This window comes from Musca domestica, unplaced genomic scaffold, assembly GCF_030504385.1.
Source record: "Musca domestica strain aabys unplaced genomic scaffold, Musca_domestica.polishedcontigs.V.1.1 43, whole genome shotgun sequence".
NCBI classification, from domain to species: domain Eukaryota; kingdom Metazoa; phylum Arthropoda; class Insecta; order Diptera; family Muscidae; genus Musca; species Musca domestica.
This window is the reverse complement of record NW_026712332.1, coordinates 818,752-838,962: the sequence shown is the minus strand read 5'-3', so window position 1 is coordinate 838,962 and position 20,211 is coordinate 818,752. Positions and strand designations below refer to the sequence as shown.

Sequence of the window (20,211 nt, the reverse complement as noted above, 5' to 3'; positions counted from 1 at the left end):
AATTATGGCCTATTCTTATATATTTTCTTTATAGTGCAGTTCTGTTGTACCTTAAGATAAGAATATATAAAACGCCTTTTTGACTGGCTTAAGTTATCGACTGTCTTATTGGAAATGCATCAACGCTTGGGACATTGATGTGTCAACATTTTTAAATCTTTTTTTATATATTTTAACAAGTTTTGCATTTCTCTAATTTATTTATTATTATTTTTAATTAAAAAGCCCAATTTTTTATCTTTCCCAGAATCAACAAAAATTTCTGTCAATATAAAAGTATTTGTTAAATATCAACGAAGCTGGTCAATGTTTCATAAAAGTAACAGGTAGCTCAGGGTATAAATTAATAATATTTCTGTGTTACCCTGTTCTATAACAATTTTAATTCATATCTAGATGGCGATACATGCAAAGTTAGAACAACAAATTCATGAAAGAAAATACATGCCCTGTTCCAGTACCAGCAAGAATCTACTAGTTTTGCATTTTATTTGGATATCATAAAGGAAAAACCTTTACATTCTTGCAGTTCTGGAACAGACCAACAAATGAACAATTAAAACGATTCACTTAATTAAAAACTGTACCAATATATATGGTATGTAATATTGCCACATTTTTCTGTAAGACCATCCTCTAACTTACCCAAAATGTGAAAAAGGCTGTCCCCGAACCTCACGTTTAACTTTAAAATTATATGATTTCTTTTTAATTTATCCATTTAATACAATCATACAAAATATTCGACAAATACTTCTTTTAAGTAAAATTAAACATTAAAAGATCACTAAAGAATTTTACATAAAAATTATGGCTTAAATTTAATCTCAGTAAAGTAGTTTTTTTCGGTGGCAAATTCATTCTTTCATTTAATGGCAGCCGCAGCTCTTGACAATCATATTTTTGTATTTTTTCAAATTGACATGTTGTTCGTCCAAATGATAGAGTACTGGCAGCGCACCAAGTCGTGTTGGAGCACAACAGGGTTTGGGCACTTTGCTACGTTCCAACAGGTGTACCAGGGTTTGAACAATGGCATGATTAGTGGCATTCATGTGGGCGTTGAGCGGGAAATTGCATTCACCGCTGCAATAATAGGCGCCATAACCGTCCGGAGCAATGATCCAGTCCTGTAATCAAATAAATAGTATTTAAATCTTTTGTATATAATTTTTTTAGGTGAACTTTGATAAAAAAATGTTTTAAAATTATTAGAACTCGAATCTATGATTAACAGCATGACACCACAGACGCTCCACAAATACAGCCCTACACAAAGTTGTGAAAACAATCGAACAAGGTCTGTCCAACGTACGACCTATTTACGATTTAAGCTTTGACCTTAAGCGCTTTCAATTATTTCAATATCTTAGCTATTGAAAATGCATGAGAAAACGTCATTGTGAACCTTTTCTGAACAACGATATGAAAACTTCCAGACATTGGGAAATATGCCTGGACAGAATTAGAACAGATATGAGTAAACGGTTATATCGCTCTGGAATTTTGGAAAAAAACACCTCAAACACGTTTAATGGCAAAACGGTAGCTGATCCTAACAAAGGGGAATGGGTTTCCTTGACCGCTAGATCGTCGAGTTCCTCACCAAAGTCACGATAATAATAAAGCCGATAAATGCCGAAAAGTTAGATCAAACCCATAGAACTTTTGTCGCAAGTAGTGTGAACTCTTTAAATGTTACCCCTTCATATCATCGGAAGCATTGCAATTGGTATCATCATCAACATGGTGCCACAACAAAAATTAACACCAGGGATGACCAATAATAGAACAGGCAAAAGTGCATGTGTAGAGGGAACACAAACATCAAAACATTTGTTCAAATACAGGGTGAGATGAAAAAACTGCAACCAAATTCAGACTGCTGGCATTTCTAAGCCACTCGTCCGACAGCTGTTAAAATTATCGTCCAGTGACGATACAAGGGAATAAAAGCATTTTAGTGAGAATTTTCCAGAAAAAAGCTATTCGTGATAGAATTCAAGCGTGATAGTGTGATTTCTTGATATTTGGCTGGAAAACCACAAGTGGCTATCGTTAGAGCACACCAGCATTTAAATGTGAATAAATCTTTTGTGTCTCGCACCATTGCTCGTTTCCGTGAAACTGGTAGCGTAGCCCGACGTCAAGAAGAATGACGGAAAAAAACACCAACATCAGCAGAAATGGTTCGAAAAGTAAAGAAGCGATTTGATCGAAAAATGGCTCGTGAGCTGAACGTATCGCAATATTCCATTCGGCAAATATTGAAAAATGAGCTCGGGGAAAGCCATTGATATTCCAAAAAGTGCAAGAACTTACACCGCAACAGAAAGAAAATAGACTCAAAGGAGCTAAAGAGTTGCTTCGTTTGACCAAAAGTGGTGAACTGCCGAATTTGGTTTTCTCCGCTCCGATGAGAAAACATTCGTTGTCCAGCAGTTTGTAAACAAACAAAATGATCGTGTTTACTTGCCAAAGAGGTCAGCTAAAAATGTGCACCTTCGGTTGGTCACCAGAACTCAAGCGCCGTCCATGGTGATGGTGTGAGCCGCCATAGCAGCAGATGCTCGCTCTCCGCTCGTATTAATCTACCGTGGCATTAGAATAAATGCCGAATATTATCGTGAAAATATTCTGGAGGGCGTATTAAACCCTTGGGCTTGCAAATATTTTGGCCGCAGAACTTGGACATTCCAACAGGACTCAGCATCATCACACTCAGCACGCGCCACCCAAGAATGGTTACAAAATGAGGTTCCACGCTTAATTTCCAGCGCACAATGGTCACCAAAATCTCCGGATTCCAATCCGTTGGACTATTGTGTCTGGAGTATTTTGGAAAGCAAGGTTGGCACTAAAAAATCTTCTGCAAGATAGCCAACACCAACTCTGATGCATGCTGCAACATTGCCCGTATAATGCCATCATGATTTGGAAATTCTAAGGGTTGACAGCTGTTAAACACCCATATAATCTTGGGTTAGCTTTTTTTCCTTTCTATGGGCCTCTCATCTTCCGCTGTAGAATGTAGAGAGGTTGTTGGTTTTTGGTCACTACCACCTGCATCCTACAACCAGGAAAGTGGGTGCCTTCATGTCGCTTTATAATGCCTTTTGCGAAATTTGACAGAATTATACAATCCCTTTATAGATTCGCAAAAACTGATCCAAGATCTATGTTCAGCCTTCTGTAACTTAGTTTTGCATTTATTGAAGTCTACCTTATAGGCGTTCTAATTAGGACTAAAGGTGAGAATACATAAAACGCTTTTTTCTGACTGGCTTAAGTCATCGGCTGGCTTTTTCGGAAAAGAACAAAGAAGCATAGACCCAAAATCGACCAAAGGTCAACCTAAAACTCCTTTGTTCATCTACGAAGAAACCAACCGATGACTTAAGCCAGTCAAAAAGGCGCTTTATGTATAATCACCTTAAGTTTAAGTATTACTGGACCTGTTATAAGACCTCCTTGCTGTTCCGATGAATAGCAAGGTCGCTAGTCCACCAAACCGGATGGGAATTTCTCCCAGGTTAGATGATGGACAAGATCTTTCATAGCTTGAACGAAGGCTACTTGTGACAACATTCACCGCTCCCCAGACATCGTTGGTAGATTTCAGACCTCTTGGGTGATGTTTCAACTCTGACAATTCATTTGAATTTGGCCCAAGCCTGCTTTAAGAATATAATCTTCTGGTCTGCGAAGGACCTCTTTTCAGATACCTTCCAACTGCTAATAGGAGAGTCGTCCAAATTGGAGAGGGTGATTTTTCAAATTAATATTCCTAATCTACTTACCCGCCATCCGAGGTCCTTAAAGGCAATGTACAGTGTTTGCATTTGACAACTGCGCGAACCCTCACCGGGACCATCCATCAGCGGATTACCAATGTCGGACTTCTTTCTGCGACGTGTATGGGTATCACGTTTCCTGCGGCTATGATGTTTGACTTGTTTTATCAGCTACAATAGAATCATAATTATCCATAAAACTTTTTACGTTTTGTATAAAAAAAGAAACACTCACCTCAGGTCCACGGAAGAATCCAACCATAAACGGTTGATGTTCATCATCACCCTTGGGATGTACCAAGCCAATGTCGTCTAGCTTAATTTCTCTTTCCGGTTTATTTGTGGGATGTGCTCCAACATATAATCCTTTATTTTCCTTGGGTTGATGTAGCCACGAACTCAAACCTTCTGTGACATTCAATTCCAACCACCCTTGATAATCGGCTGTGGTATTAACGGAGGATAAAATTTGTAATTGTACATCGTGGCCATTTGTCTTGACTATGGAATACACATTGATGGTGAATTCTCGGCCACTTGTTGCCCATTTGCCCTGCGCAGGATTCTGATAGATGCGCAGTTCGGCCATCATCAAATAATTATCTTCGGCCACATCGGAAACATCAAACCACAAACGACGTCCATGTTCATGGCGCACCTCTTCGACATGGTGGTCTAGTAAAAAGAACAGCAAAGGATCACAAAAAATTAGTTCATAAGAAATACCAACGAATGATAATAGCCTGGCAGGTTAAGAACAAAAGGCTTCATTGCTTGAAATGAAAGGAATGCACAACGTTTGGTTTTCTGTCCACAAAAAAAATCAATCGAGTAGGCGGTCGGTCTCACAATAAAACCCGAAATCAGACTCTTTGTCGGACAATTTTTTTTTTGTATGCGAAGAGGCAAAGCAAATGAAACTGGTTCAAGCTGTGTTTAAAAATTGAATCTTCCGACATTCCGTTTATGTCTGGTTCATGGAAACATCATTGGCAGACGACATACTCAGGTAGAAAACAACAAATTTCATTGGCCCAGCAAGTAAGGCGCCAGTGCACTTAAGTTTTGTTTTTTTTTTTTTTTTTTGCTCGGACATCACAGGCCTAATACGCTCGCATCTCATCTACTCTTGCCAGTCAGATATTTTTACCTGATGCCTTACAATCAAATCTGCTCTCCATTTAGTATCTTCTGGTCTGATTATGATGATGACGATTATTTTTAGTGTTTTTAATTAAGTCATTAGCAGAAATAAGTTGTAATTAGGGTATGATGTGTGTGTCTGTATCGTTTTCAATATTATCCTGTGCTGTATTTTACCATTTAACAAAATGGAATCTGTATATATACAAATCAATTGTTGTTTGTTTGTAATGGAATCAGTTGACAACGGCTGGACCGATTTGCATAATTAAACCGATTTGCATAAAAAAATAAAAAAAAATATTACCCACGCCTACTTTTACGCCCTCTATTCCGATTTATCTAAAATCTTTATATTTGCTAAATAATGAAGATATTCGGTTTTATCGGTAAAAACTAAATACCTTACAACATGGTCTTCCAGAAGTTACGAATTCAAAATTACTTTTGAAATTTACTTGGAAAATATTACTAAGACCTTTATAATACTGATAATTGAGGTTTGAAAATTTAATTAAATACGATGTTATAACGAATATAAAAAGGTACAGAGGAATAGAAAATAAATTATAAAGTGGACTTTTGTTGTAGTTTTTTTGACAAATGATTTATAATCTCGAAAATGCTTTTGAGCCCTTTAAAACAGCTCAAATCAGCTAAATTAGAACACATTTGGTCGACCAATATTAGGAGATAATATTATGTGAGAACAAATATATACCTTTTGTAACGTCAATCATCCTAAGAATAATATAAAAGCCTGTGCAAAGTTTGAAAGACGCATATTAAATTTCCATTTTGAAAATACTATCAATTCAGAGGCCCAAAACTCAAAAAAAAAAAAGATAAAGCCTCTTGCAAATTCCTCATATGTTGTTAATTTGAGATTTTAGAAAGAACAACACATTCTTTCATATAATTATAAGTATAGGACTATGCTTAGATGTAGATGTATCATTTTTAATATATGTGCTATTTTATTTAGGGTTTTAACTCACAGATTAAAACCTCTGGCCGAAAATAGGATCGGGTTTTTTGAAACACTAAAAATTGCCCGGGGCATGAATCTGTATTGGTTTCCCCAATATAATAATTATGTAAAAAACTCAAAAATAAACAAAACCAACTGTTGCATATTTAAAAGTCTATTTGACACTATAACACTCCGTTACAGAATTGCACTATTCTAGATTCTTTGAAGTTGATCAACCTTTCTTATTGAACCTTTCTTATTATGCTTCCGAATTGCAATATAAAAGTGTATATAACAGGATACTCAAAAACTCAAAATGGAAGAAGAAGAGTTGCAAGTAATCGCAACCAGAAATCTGTCCAGCAAAAGTAGGCAAACTCTCAATAAAAGAACTATCAAGATTTCTCCCTGGAATCGCTCTCTTTTGCAGAACTTTTATGTTATAGATTTTAGGGTAACCACTCAGACCTTAGGTATGTACAATAACTTCCCCAATAAAAATGACTGAATAAGTTGAAATGAGATTTTTCTCTAACACGTTCAGTAAAATCATTTTCAAATTATTATACCCTCAGCCATATGGCTAGAAAGGGTATAAATCATTTGATACGGCCAAAACGTGCCTCATCCACATAACGGTTTTACACCCTAGGTCTGTCAAGCCGGCTGCCTTTGATGCAAACATTTTAATATTTTTACCAAACGTAGATCGAGTTCGGAGACTGGCAACATCGGTCCACTCCTTTTGGTACCTCCCCCACCAAAGGTGAAAATGTTCACTGAAAATATTTTACCTCATAGAGCAAGAAAGAATCACTGCTATACCAGGTGCAAAAATGGACAACATTGACACACTTCATTGTGTAACTCCCCCACAATGGGTCAACATTCTGAATAATCACAACCATTATTCACGTTGGGCGCCATTTGGCATTCCACGTGATAATGGATTTCCTCCATAAAAATGACCTAAGAATATATCTTTATACCCTCAGCTAATTGCCTAGAAAGAGTATATATTATTTGATACTGCCAAAACGTGCCTCATCGAAATAACGGTATAAGATCCGTCCGTCCGTCCGTCTGTCTGGCTGATGCGCACGATAATTCACGAAGGGAGTTTCCAATTTGGGCCAAACTTGGTACATTGTAATATTATTATCAAACTTAGACCGAGTTCGGAGATGGGCAATATCGGTGCACTACTTCTGGTACCTCCTCCGAGGTCGAAATTTAAAAAATTACTATATATTTTATTGCACAGAAGGAGAAAGGTTAATCCGATTTTGCACCAACTTTGCAAATTCTAATATTTGCATCAGTGCAAGGTCAAGTACGAAGATGGACAATATCAGTACACTCCATCAAGTACATCCCCCATAAGGTTCAAAATTTTGAACCTTATAACTCTTATAAAATCTGATGTAAGAGGCAGATTGTCTTCAAATTACCCACATCACAAAATTTTTATTAACACAAGGTCTGGTGTAAGGATGAGATATATCGATCCACTCCTTCTGGTACCTCAGCAACAAAGTGTCAAAATTTTGAATATCCGTGAAGGTCATATAACGATAAATTAACATCTGATTCCACTCAGACTTGACAAATCTCAATATTCCCATCAACAAAAGATATGTTATAAAATCCGAAATAAGCATCCAGTTCTCTTTAAATTTCACACATCACAATATTTTTATTAACCCAAGGTGTGGTGTAAAGATGGAACGTATCAGTCCACTCCATGTAGTACCTCTCACATAAAGGGTCAAAATTTTGAATATCCATGAAGTGAATAAAACGCGAAATTGATATCTGATTCTATTCAGACTTGGTACATCGCAATATTTCCATCAACACAAGATCTGTTATAAAGATGGTAAAGATCGCACCATTTCTTCAGGTACGTCCTCCATATAGGGTTCAATATTTTGAAAAACAAAACGCTCAAAGAAATCGAAATAAGTATGAAACTCTCTTCAAATTTCACACATGATATATATCTGCTAACTCCTTCTGGTGCCTCACCCACCACAAACCATTTCCAATTCTGTCAAGTCAGCGATTTTACTAAAAATTATCACATATATCTCATATAAATTTAAGGAAGTAAGCAATATAGTCGAATCGTCGCATTTGGACAATATTGGCCTATTCCTTCGGAAAATACTCTATAGAGGGTCAACAATTTTTATAATCATAACAGAATAACATTTATAAATACATCTGTTGGCAAAACCGACTTTTTAATTTGTCTAAAAAAAACAATTGGTGGTATAAAAGGTTTGTTCGTTTACTGTCCCAGTAACATTTTCACAGTAAGAAGTTACTGAGAGAGAGAGAAAGAGAGCCATTTTGCCCGGCTTAATAATTTTAGTTGACTCTCTTCTTCAGTCTACGTACTAATAGACACTATCCGGCCATTCCTCTGTTTGTACTGTCTATCTTGGGTATTTTAATTTAATTCTATGGCCATACTTACTTTTATTGAGAAATGTCATTATAATGTCACTTTCTTCGATTGCTCTCTTATCGAGATCTGTTATGAAGTTTTCCTGTTCTTGAAGATCACGTTTTGAACGAACAGATGCCGGTGGTTCATCGTCGTTTTCCTCTTCCTTGAGACGATGATAGACATCCAAAAGAAACTGGGGTGCAGATTTCCTAGAAATTAAAACAGAGCAAAATTATTTTCTGATTTAAAAACCAATGTAAGAGATTATCATTTGTTAATTGGCAGCTGATAAATGTTGAGACTATTTGCTTATATTATTCTCTTTCAAAAAATTGTTTGGAAATGTTCTGGGGCGACTAAATTCGAGTAATATTGCGGACGATGTCCAAATTTAAAACCTTGTTCATGCATTTTTGCCATTTTCGAATTACATTTCGAGCCTTGGGCAGGTTGCTCTTCCTTCACATATAAGCCGGGAAACATCTGTCGTTCGATTTATTTATAAATTGTTATAAACTATGGGGAACAGAGGCAAAGACATACAGGTATATGCCAGAGCATTTCCTTGTACATTTAAGCGAACAAGTTAGAAAATATCAGTCGGTTTTGCCGACAGATGTATACCATCAGCCAATGTTCGATTATTTAAATATATTTTTACTTCTGTTATGATTACTCAAATTGTTGGCCCTCTATGGAGTAGGTTCCGAAGGAATGTGCCAATATTGTCCATTTCGTATCGGACCTAAATAAATATGATATAAATATTGTGACGCGACAGGTTTGGACTATATCGACTGCTTACTTCGTGTGAGGTATGTGTTAATTTTTAGAAAATGTTAAAAGATTGCGCGAGGTGCCACATATAATCAACCGAAGTATTCCATTACCCCACCTTATAAGGTGCTAGAAGGAGTAGACCGATATATCCCATCTTTACAACAGACCGTTGGTTAATAAAAATATTGGATGATCTGAAGAAAACGGGATGCTTATCTATTTTATGATAGTTTTGGTTATTCAAAATTTTGAATATATAGTCAGAGTGGAATCGGATGTTAATTTCGTGTTTTCTGAACTCCGTGAATATTTGTGGGGGAGGTACCAGAAAGAGTGAATCGATATACTTCATCTTCACACCAGATCTTGAGTAGATAAAAATATTGAAATGAGTGAAAATTTAAGACAATCGGATTTTTACATCACATTTTATAAGAGTTATAATTATTCAAAATTGTGACCCTTTGTGGGGGAAGCACTTGTTGGAGTGGATCGATATTGTCAATTTTCACACCTGATCTAGCACTGATGCAAATATTAGGATTTGCAAAGTTGGAGCAAAATCGGATTATTGTTTCTCTTTCTGTGCAGAAAATATATTTTTTGAAAATTTCGACCTTTTGTGGAGGACGTACCAGAAGGAGTGGACCGATTGTCCATCTCCGAACTCGATCTAAGTTTGACAAAAATATTACGATGTACCAAGTTTGGGCCGAATCGGATACTCCCTTCGAGAATTATCGTGCGACTTATATCGACTAGACACGTTATGAACGTATCAAATGATATATACCCTCTCTAGCCATATGGCTGAGGGTATAAAAAGGAAAATGTTAGTTCTGTTGGAGATGATAATGTCATCATATTATCTCCTATCTTGTTTTTAAAGATAGGACATTTTTTACAATTTTCCGTCATTTTTTAACGATTTCGGAATATTATATTTCTGTTTTGTTTCTAGTGCATTTTTCTCATGTCATCTATTACCTGATCGAATCATTAAGGTCGGCCAAGAAGACTACTTTTGATAACAATTTTATAAAAAAAACAGTAAAATGGCTGTAAGTTCGGCCGGTGGGAACTTTAAATACCATCCACCATTTGGAACGAATTTGGCAATTCTCAAAAACAATAAAATCCGTTAACAATTCTGTTAAAATCTTAAAAATACCGAATGTACTTGTTACATTAGGGCCTACACGACGACATGGACCTGCATAGGTAACTTTTGTCATATTCAAATGCGAAACTTAACAAAAAAGAAAAATCGGTGAATAATGGAGCTAAAATCATCAAAACACCGAATATCGGGACCGTTATATGGGGCTATACGATGACGTGGACCTGCACAAAAATTTTTCTGCCATTATGAACTTCAAATGTGAAATTTGAAACAATTCCGGTAAAAAATACCGAATATCGGGGGGTACCGTTATATGGGGGTTATACCAAAACATGGACCTAAATAGTCCATTTTCAATACCAAAAGTCCTGCAGACATAACATACATTTGAGTAAAATTTTATCAATCTACTTCAATTCGTTCGGAAGCTAGAGTGATTTCCACAGACGGTAGACGGACGGATATCGATAAATCGACATAGAATTTTATGCTGATCAAGAATATATGTACTTTGTGGAGTCTAAAATGTATATTTCGAGGTATTACAAACGGAATGACAAACTTAATATACCCTCCATACTATGGTGGAGGGTATAAAAAAACTTAGTTGTTTTGGCACTATTGTTATTTGACTCTGACAATATGTCTTTTAACGGCAAACTTGGTTGCCAGATGGGCTAACTGGCCGACCTTATATGGTCCGGTTTTTATAGTTTTATGTCTTTGCTTTGCTTTATACTTCTGAGTCTTCGAACAAATATAGCAAATATCCTTTGGCATCTTCTTGACCGAAAAATTCGTAAAGATTTGCCCAAGAATGCCAAACAGAATAAACGCTTATTGTTCAGCCCTCGGAAATATTTCATAGATATCTCTTAAAAAAATCCAGTTGACATACAAACTAAACTAAGGCCGCATACAATATCAGTTTTATCTACAAAAATATATTCAAGAAATGTTAATTTATGCTACGTGTATGCAAATATTTATTTATAGCTACACTTTTTTTTTTTTTTTTCTTTTTTGTGTTCTTTCATTATTGACTAATTAACATTATTTCAGGTTATAGAAATAGAAATTCACTTGTATTGTGGCTCCATTTTGTCTACGAATCAAAAAAAATATGATGCTTGTTTTATTTAAACATTTTGCAAACGAATGAGTTTTTGTTGTTATTTAATATATTTAAAATGTTGTAATTTTGCAATGTGCTTGTTGTATAGTATTACTCTTTAGCGGTATTTTGCAAAAATGCAGAAGGTCATCAAAAATTTGGTGACATGTTCCTGGGATACGATATTGGGTTATACAGGGTGAGATAAAAAAGAACTGCTACAAAGTTAAACGACATATTTTATACCCTCCGCCATAGTATGGAGGGTATATTATAATTGCCTTTCCGTTTGTAACACCTCGAAATATACATTTTAGACCCCAAAAAGTATATTATTCTTGATCAGCATATAATTCTATGTCCTTTTAGCAATGTCCGTCCGTCTGTGGAAATCACTCTAGCTTCCGAACGAATTGAAGTAGGTGGATAATATTTTATTCAAATGTCTGTTATGTCTGTAGGACTTTTGGTATTGAAAATGGGCCATGTAGGTCCACGTTTGGTATAGCCCCCATATAACGGTACCTCCGGATGTTCGGTTCTTTGTTGATTTTAGCGACATTATTCACCGGAATTGTTTCCAATTTGGTATTTGAAGTTCGTTATGGATACTACAGCCTAAGACAGAAAATTGTCTGTGCAGGTCCACGTCTTCGTATAGTCCCCATATAACGATACCTCCCGATAATCGGTATTTTAATGATTTTAGAGACATTATTTACCGGAATTGTTTCAAATTTAGCATTTCAAGTTCGTTATGGATACTACAGCCTAAGACAGAAAATTGTCTCTGCAGGTCCACGTCGTCGTATAGCCCCCATATAACGGTAACTCCCGATATTCGGTATTATGATGATTTTAGCGAATTTATTCACTGGAATTGTTTCAAATTTGGTATTTCAAGTTCGTAATGGATACTACAGCCTAAGACATAAAATTGTCTGTGTAGGTCCACGTCTTCGTATTGCCCCCATGTAACGGTACCTTCCGATATTCGGTATTTTGATGATTTTATCTACATTATTCACCGATTTTTTTTAAGTTTCGCATTTGAATATTGTAATGACTTATGACAGATGTTACCTATGCAGGTCCATGTCGTCGTATAGACCCTATTATAACAGCTACATTCGCTATTTTTAAGATTTTAACAGAATTTTAAACGGATTTTATTGTTTTTGAGAATTGCCGAATTCGTTCCAAATGGTGGAGGGTATTCAAAGTTCGGCCCGGTCGAACTTACAGCTTTTTCACTTCTTTACATTTGTTTTTAAATTTTATTGAATGAAAGCAAAAATGTCGGAAATAACATCAAATTTTAGAATAAGTTTAGATTTGGTCGAATTGGTCACCTTTGGCACGAATTATGGCCTTCAAACGGCCAATGAAACTGTCACACGCTACCCGAATGTTGCTCTGCGGTATTTTGGCCCATTTCCGGCGAAGCGCTTGCTTGAGGTGATCGAGACTTTGGTATTTTTTAGTACCAAATATTTCCTCCTTAATGCATTGATAAAGGACTCTTATGGCCAAAAAATCTTAAATTTTCAATACTAAAAGTCCTGCAGACATAATACACATTTGATTAAAATTCCATCAACCTACTTCATTTCGTTCGGAAGCTAGAGTGATTTCCACAGACGGACGGACATCGCTAAATCGACATAGAATTTTATGCTGATCAAAAATATAAATACTTTGTGGGGTTAGACCCCAAATGTATAATTCGAGGTGTTACAAACGGAATGACAAACTTAATATACCCTCCATACTATGGTGGAGGGTATAAAGAACAATTATTTTAAAAACTGTTTTAAAATAATGGCAAAAGCTCCAAGTCTTCTACTTACCTCAAGGATAAATGACCATGTTTCCTCTTTGGGCGTTCGGGTAAACCCAAAAATTCAAGAATATCATAGGCTGCTGCCATTCTCTCGTCTTCGTCGAGAACGTGATGAATTTCGGTTTGACCGCGACCATTGTCGACATAGATGCCGGATTGAGTGGCACTCACCATAATACTGGAGGAAGATGTCTCCGAAGGATTCATGGCAATGCAATCAAGTAGTACTGTCATCGCAAATGCCACAAGGAGTGTTGAAAGGCATATGGGTGGTTTTGATGAAGATACTATGGCGGTATATTTTCGACGTAAAGGCCAGAAACTGTTTATAAAATTGGCAAGTTTATTGTAATACAACATTTTTGCAATTGTTTGGGTTTCTATTTTCCTGGGGAGCTAGGCATTAAATTCAAGGTTTACTCCGATATCACTCTCTTTAGTTTTTGGAAAATAGCTGATATTTTGTTGTCTTTTTGCTCCTGAATTCTTTTCTTAATTAAATAAATTGTAGGGTTCGTATTGTACAGATATGGATATCGTTGCTGTTGTGGGGGTGAGGAAGAGGCGCCAATGATATGGGAGGAGAGCGAAGCAAGGCGCCAACACTTAAGTAGCTGCTTTTGAATTTTGTATCTGCGGCTGGATTATCCGGTTCTATGGGATTGAATGTTTACATTTGAATGCGTTTGTGTTGTTGCTGCTGCCGATGATTGTTCTTTCCTTTTCTTTTCGATTTTTGCACGTATCTATTTGTGGGTGAGTATTTTATTTGTTGTTATGTTGTCCGTCTGTCGGTATTTGTTTAGAAATCGCACAGTATTTATGGCCTTTCAATTACGAACTCTTCATAAATTCTTCACACGTTTCACGCTAAGCCAAATACCACTGCAGGGTAGGGAAGAAATTCTGCCCCTGTGGCTGGATTGATAGATAGTTGATGCAGGCGGCAAGCCCCAAAATCTAGTTGTGATGGGTTGTTCTAAGAAACGTCAAGGCCGCCGTCGCCGACTGATGAATTTGAATAAAAAAATTATCCAAATTTCGAATTTCCTATAGGTACCTATGGCTGGCAGGGTCGGTAAGTTGTGTTCGTGCGCGTGGCTTGCCAATATTACAGAATTTAATTCAATTTAATTTACTTCTGTTTACAGCGTTTTGTAAACAATTTTTATTGTCTCGAATATTCATTCAGCATTGCCTCTCCGCAAATGGGGGTTGCGGGACGGACTGGACTAGTCAAAATCGACAGATACAACGTGTAAGTGCGCGTGTTTAATTAGGTTTGATCAGCTTAATTTATTTCTTCAATTAAATGAAATGCTTTAAGATTTTTTTCGTTAATAAATAAAAGTTGGTATCTTTTCTCTTTCTATGGCTCTTTTTCCAACTGCTATGCTCTTTAGTCGATCGTCATTCTTCAAAAAAACAAAAGACACAATTGCAGCCTCTCCAAACCAAGGCATGCAGAATATTTGAAACAAGAAGAGCTTTACTTGTTTGCGTTTTAGTTTTTTAAGCGACTTTTTTCTTCTCGACTCTTTTTGTTTTTTTTTTTTTTTTTGTTTTCAATAACTTCGAGAACAAACTGGTTTTATATTTTTTTCGCACTGATGTAGGTACATATGCCGAATATTTTCTGAGATTTTTCTTATTTTTTCTTTAGCATTTCTTCCGAAAACTTTTTCCGCACTTGATAGAGAATATATTTATTTTTCTGCGTTTTAAATTACAATAACTATATTTTTTTTGCTTTATGCGATTATCGATTGAAGAAGCACCGAACGTTTAATATTTTATCCGCTAAATGCATGGTAAACGTGCATCTCTCACAAAGGTCCAGTAATAAACTGAGGAGAGTAACCACAAAACAATTCTCAACTCTATAACGAACAACCATCAGTCAGCCAGCCAGCCAACCAACCAGCCATTCAAGCAATTCATCTATCCATCGATCAGTTTATCCAGTTGTAAAGTATCTGGAACTCATGCTCGCAGCCAAACCCAGCCACAACCGAACTTGTCTCTTCAAAACCAATATGTGTATGTTTTCTATCTCTCAGATACAGATACAAAAAATAAACTCTTTCTCAGAAAACACAAACGCCGAGGGCCCAACACAGCACACAGTGGTCATTGTTTGGTCTGATCATTCCATTTGTGTGTAGATTTGTTGTTTTTGTTTTCACTTGTTTAAATTTACTATCTTTTTCTTGTTTTTGTTTTCATTATGGTTTCGCATTTTTTTGTTCGGATGGATTTTCCGCCTAAGAATTTGTAACAATATTAAGGCGGGACGTTCTTTATAACAAACTCAGAGAGAAAACCAGTAATGAAAAGTCAAAAGTTGGGCGACCCTACAGGGCTGTATTTCTGCAGCTTTACGAAGCTGTTCTACCTCCTTATGGAAACATACGACCCAAAATTCACTACAATAAACCTAAAATCGGATTGGAGCTATGTCCAAATCTTAGACGATCTCGATAAAATTTGGCAAATGTATTTCGGAGATCTATAAGATATCTGGTACCAAATATCATTGTTGTCAAATGCATATTGCGAATGTGAGGGGCTTAAACACCAAATCGGATGAAATCTATATATGGGAGCTAAAGCTATATCTGAACCGATTTTCACCAAATTTGAAGTACAGGGTGAGATGAAAAAACTGCAACCAAATTCAGACTGCTGTGATTTCTAAACAGCAACATCAACAGAAATGGTTCGGAGAATAAAAAAGCGACTTGATCGAAACCCGCGTCGCAGTGACCGAAAAATAGCTCGTGAGCTGTACATATCGCAATATTCCATTCGGCAAATATCGAGAAATGAGCTCGGGGTAAAGCCATTGAAATTCCAAAAAGTGCAAGAACTTACACCGCAACAGAAAGAAAATAGACATTTTGGCTACAGAGCGTTTACATTCAAACATGACTCAGCACGCGCCATCCAAGAATGGTTACAAAATGAGGTTCCTCGCTTCATTTCCAGCGGATAATGGCCACCAAAATCTGCGGATATCAATCCGTTGGACTATTGTGTCTGGAGTATTTTGGAAAGCAAGGTTCGCACTAAAAAATACCAAATTGTCGATCAACTCAAGCAAGCGCTTCGCCGGGATTGGGCCAAAATACCGCAGAGCAAGATTCGGGCAGCATGTGGTGGTTTTGTTGGCCGTTTGAAGACCATAATTCGTGCCAAAGGTGACCAATTCGAACAAATCTGAACTTATTCTAAAATTTGATGCTATTTCCGACATTTTTCGCTTTCATTCAATAAAATGTAAAACAAATGTAGAAATTATGGCGTTTGACTTGGTTGCAGTTTTTTTTATCTCACCCTGTATATGGGAGCAATAGTTATATCTGAACCGATTTTAACCAAATTTGATGTACTTGCTTCTAGACTGAATTCGGTCGGATGTGACTGATATTGTCTATTTTGTTCACAATCAACCAGAAATCGGTTGAAGATATATATGAGAGCTATATTTAAATTTGAACCGATTCTCACCAATTTCAAAAGGGTTCGTCCTTGGGCCTAACAAATATTGATTAGAAAATTTCATCTCAAAAAAATACATAGACGGATGGACGGATCCTTACCACTATGTGGTGTAGGGTATAAAAAGGACCAGAAAGATCCATATGTTGACTTACTTCAGGGTTAAAATTTTCGACCAAAATATTTTTATCTGGAATGTCGCCAAAGACACTGTACACCTTAAATGCTCGGAATCCGAGGGTTCTTAATCAGAAAGGTTCCAAAAGTGTGGTGGATGTACACTTTCAAAAGGACGCGCTTCATCCAAATTCTGAGATCAACCAGAACAAGTAAAACAGCAATACCCTCCACCATTTGGAAGAGACTTGAAAATTTTCAAAAAATTCTGAAAAATACCACTCAAATGAAACCCGTAATAAAGCTGTAGTACCCATTAAGATTTTCAAGTACGAGATTTGAATCAATTCCGGTGAATAATATCGCTAATATCATAAAAATATGAAATGTTTCGCCACCGGAGCTAGGATCTATTATGACCAATAAATACCAATTTGTAGACAAATCTGTGAGAAAATGTGGCAAAAACCATCAAAGTATCGAATATCGGGAGATACCGTTATATGGGAGATATGCCAAAACGTGGACCTATACATACAATGTATATATATACCAAAACGTGGACCGATATATATCATTTTCAATACCAACCGTCCTAGACACAATACAATATTTTGGAAGCTCTCGTCTACTCTCGAAAAACTTTGATATGTCAGTGTTCCATAACCATTTTTTTTGAAATGTTAAATTCAAAATTTATTAAAAAAAAATGTGAAATAAAATTGAAAAACGTCGAGAAAACATTTGAAGAATATGAACGAGCAAGGTGCGCCAGCAAAGTCTTGATGTGTTAAAATAGTTCATATGTTAATTCCCTATCATACACATACAATTTTTACATGATTCAAAGGGCCAATTTCTGTTCAAAACAAAGCTCATCCACCCATAGTACAACAGGTAAAACAGTTTCGTAAAACTATAGATATACAGCACTGAGTCTATGTCCACTTCCTGTCAGAATTATTCAAAATAATATGCAACAATTTGTTTTCAGTTTATTTTGTATTTTTCCTCATTTGTAGTATGAGTTAAATGGCGCGAAAATTAGTTAAATGCGTGGATTTTCTTTCGGAACTATGATCCGAACTCATAAATATTTCTTCCAATCATTGATTTTGAAAATATTTTGTTTTTCTTTTTCAAAACAATAAATACATACACAAAAATTGGTAGAAGTCGGGCACACTTAGAAAAAAAATTGTAATCAGCTGGTAGCTCTACCTTACCTTTTTGTTGTACCATGCATCCACCCATCTTTTTTTGGCAAATTTCCAAAAACAGGCTGTTATAAATAAACATTTTGAATATTTTTTCTAAACTGCTTTATAATTAGATAGATCATTTTAAAAATTAAGGCCTTGTGTAATCTTGTCTCATTTTCCTTTGGTAGTGTTGGTGTGTGTGTTTTTGTTTATGTATTTACTTCCTTGTCAATCGAAATGGCAGGCGTTAAAGGATTTTTCACAGCAAATGACATTTTATACAAACTGTGTGTTTTGTTCGGCTAAAATGCATATTACATATACTGTGCCCATAGAGTTGGTTTCCCATTGTCTAACTGGCGCCTTATAGTAACTTAGGATTTTCCAATGTTTATTTTTTAGAAAACAAACCCACATGATTTAAGCATGTTAACTACAATTTATTGATCAAATTTGTGGTAAATTTTCAAGTGTGACACAACTCAGAGGGATGCCAGTGTCTCCTATGACACACATTCGAAATACATATGGATGGATGTACGTAGGTAAGAATGTAGGAACCAAAGGAAGTATTGTTGGCAAATAAGGAAATAAAATTGTCGATGGTTTTTAGTACATATGTGTACACACATAGTAAGAATACAGATGTATTTATAATATTCACATAGGTTGTGCTTTAAAACAAAACATTTAAAAACCATTAAGTTCAGCCGGGCCGTACGTTTAATAACCTCCACCATTTGGGTAAAGAGAAACATTTCATATAAAATAATCTGATTTCAAATGTGGTCCGTTTTGATAATGCATTGCAAAAAAAACATAAAGAGGGTAAGCCCGTTATTGGGGGCCATACCAAAATATCGATATAGACAATTTTATACTTCAAGGATTGTCACATACCATATCTTCTTCAATGCCAAATTTGAAACTATTTCGTGTGTAAATGTGACTAGGATTATAAAAATACCATGGTAGAATAATATAGGTAGACGCGTCGACGCAGCTGCTGGAACAATGAAATGTGAAACCAATTTTGGAATTGAAAATATTGAACAAAATTTATTTAAATTTGAAAAAAAAATTGTTGGAAAACGCGAATTACAATAGCCTCCGACTAGTATAAGAAAACATATAAAAATCCTACTTTTATTTGAAAAAACATTTGTTAATTCAATTTGACATATCAATGCTCCCAAGCGTTGATGCATCCACCTGTATTCTTCTGCCATGAAAAAAAAAAAAACAGAATATCGATGGGTAAGTTATATTTGCGCTATAGGAAAACGTGAACCTTATTATTCAATATTCTGACACCGGAGCTAGAACGTATTATGGTAACGTTATATGGGGCCTATACGAAAAGGTGGACGGATATATCTCAGTTTCAATAGTAGCCATCCTAGACACAAAACTAATTTTTGTGCAGACAGGTAGACAAACAGATGGGCATCGTTAAATCCATGGCTCAATAAGAAAGGTTGCTCAACTTCAAAGAAAGTAGAAAAATGCAACTCTGTGCTAGAGTCTTATAGTGTCAAATAGACTTTTAAATATGCAACCGTTGATTTGGTTTATTTTTCATTTTTTAACAAAATTCTTTTTTGGGAAAAATCCGCGAAACAAGATTGAAATTTTGGGGCTATTCCACAAAATTATTTAAAACAATACACACACATACACAAAATGTGTACATGTTTTGACAGAATAAAGACAGCAAAAGAAAAAAAATTTTATGTAATTTTGCCATGATTAAATCGATTTAGAATTTTATGCTGATCATGAATATTTAGGGATATTAAAGTACGTTTATATATATGAGGGTTAACCCACTAGATTTGGATTTAAATTGTCATATCCATTACTTTTACTTCAAATAAATCCTCTCAAAGTAGGTTAACCCTACAAAAAGTTCTAACGTAAACATGGCATTACAAACCAAATCACAAAGTTTATATACCCTTCTTTTCCAAGGTTGAGGGTATAAAAAATTGTCCTTAATAGCCCTACCAATACGTTAGAAATTGTTTGATAATACTTTTTTTGTGCGTACACGTGTGATAAGGCTGCGTTTTTGGAAATTCGTACAAAAGGGGTACGAAATGTACTAAAATTTACTAAAAATTGAATACTTTGTATTTGATAAAACGAAATGATCTAGAATGACAT

At 35.7% G+C, this 20,211-nt stretch overlaps 1 protein-coding gene across 1 annotated transcript; it reads right to left on the bottom strand.

The window, feature by feature from the left end:
- Positions 1-680: 680 nt before the first annotated feature.
- LOC131804393 (protein 60A-like) lies at positions 681-15,078 on the bottom strand. The gene is made up of 5 exons (XM_059127233.1): positions 13,233-15,078; positions 8,393-8,574; positions 4,030-4,469; positions 3,801-3,965; positions 681-1,130 (listed from the first exon to the last, which is right to left on the bottom strand). The coding sequence occupies exons 1-5, from the start codon at positions 13,583-13,585 to the stop codon at positions 870-872; spliced, it is 1,401 nt and encodes a 466-aa protein (XP_058983216.1). The 5' UTR covers positions 13,586-15,078; the 3' UTR covers positions 681-869.
- Between the last annotated feature and the right edge of the window lie 5,133 nt (positions 15,079-20,211).

Bases quoted from the DNA above. Each gene is read 5' to 3' on its own strand.
- LOC131804393 (XM_059127233.1), bottom strand. From the start codon at position 13,585: ATGTTGTATTACAATAAACTTGCCAATTTTATAAACAGTTTCTGGCCT. The intron at 4,470-8,392 runs GTAAGTATGGCC...TCTTTTTACTAG, and splicing joins AATGACATTTCTCAATAAAA to ACCACCATGTCGAAGAGGTG. The intron at 3,966-4,029 runs GTGAGTGTTTCT...ATTCTATTGTAG, and splicing joins GATTCTTCCGTGGACCTGAG to CTGATAAAACAAGTCAAACA.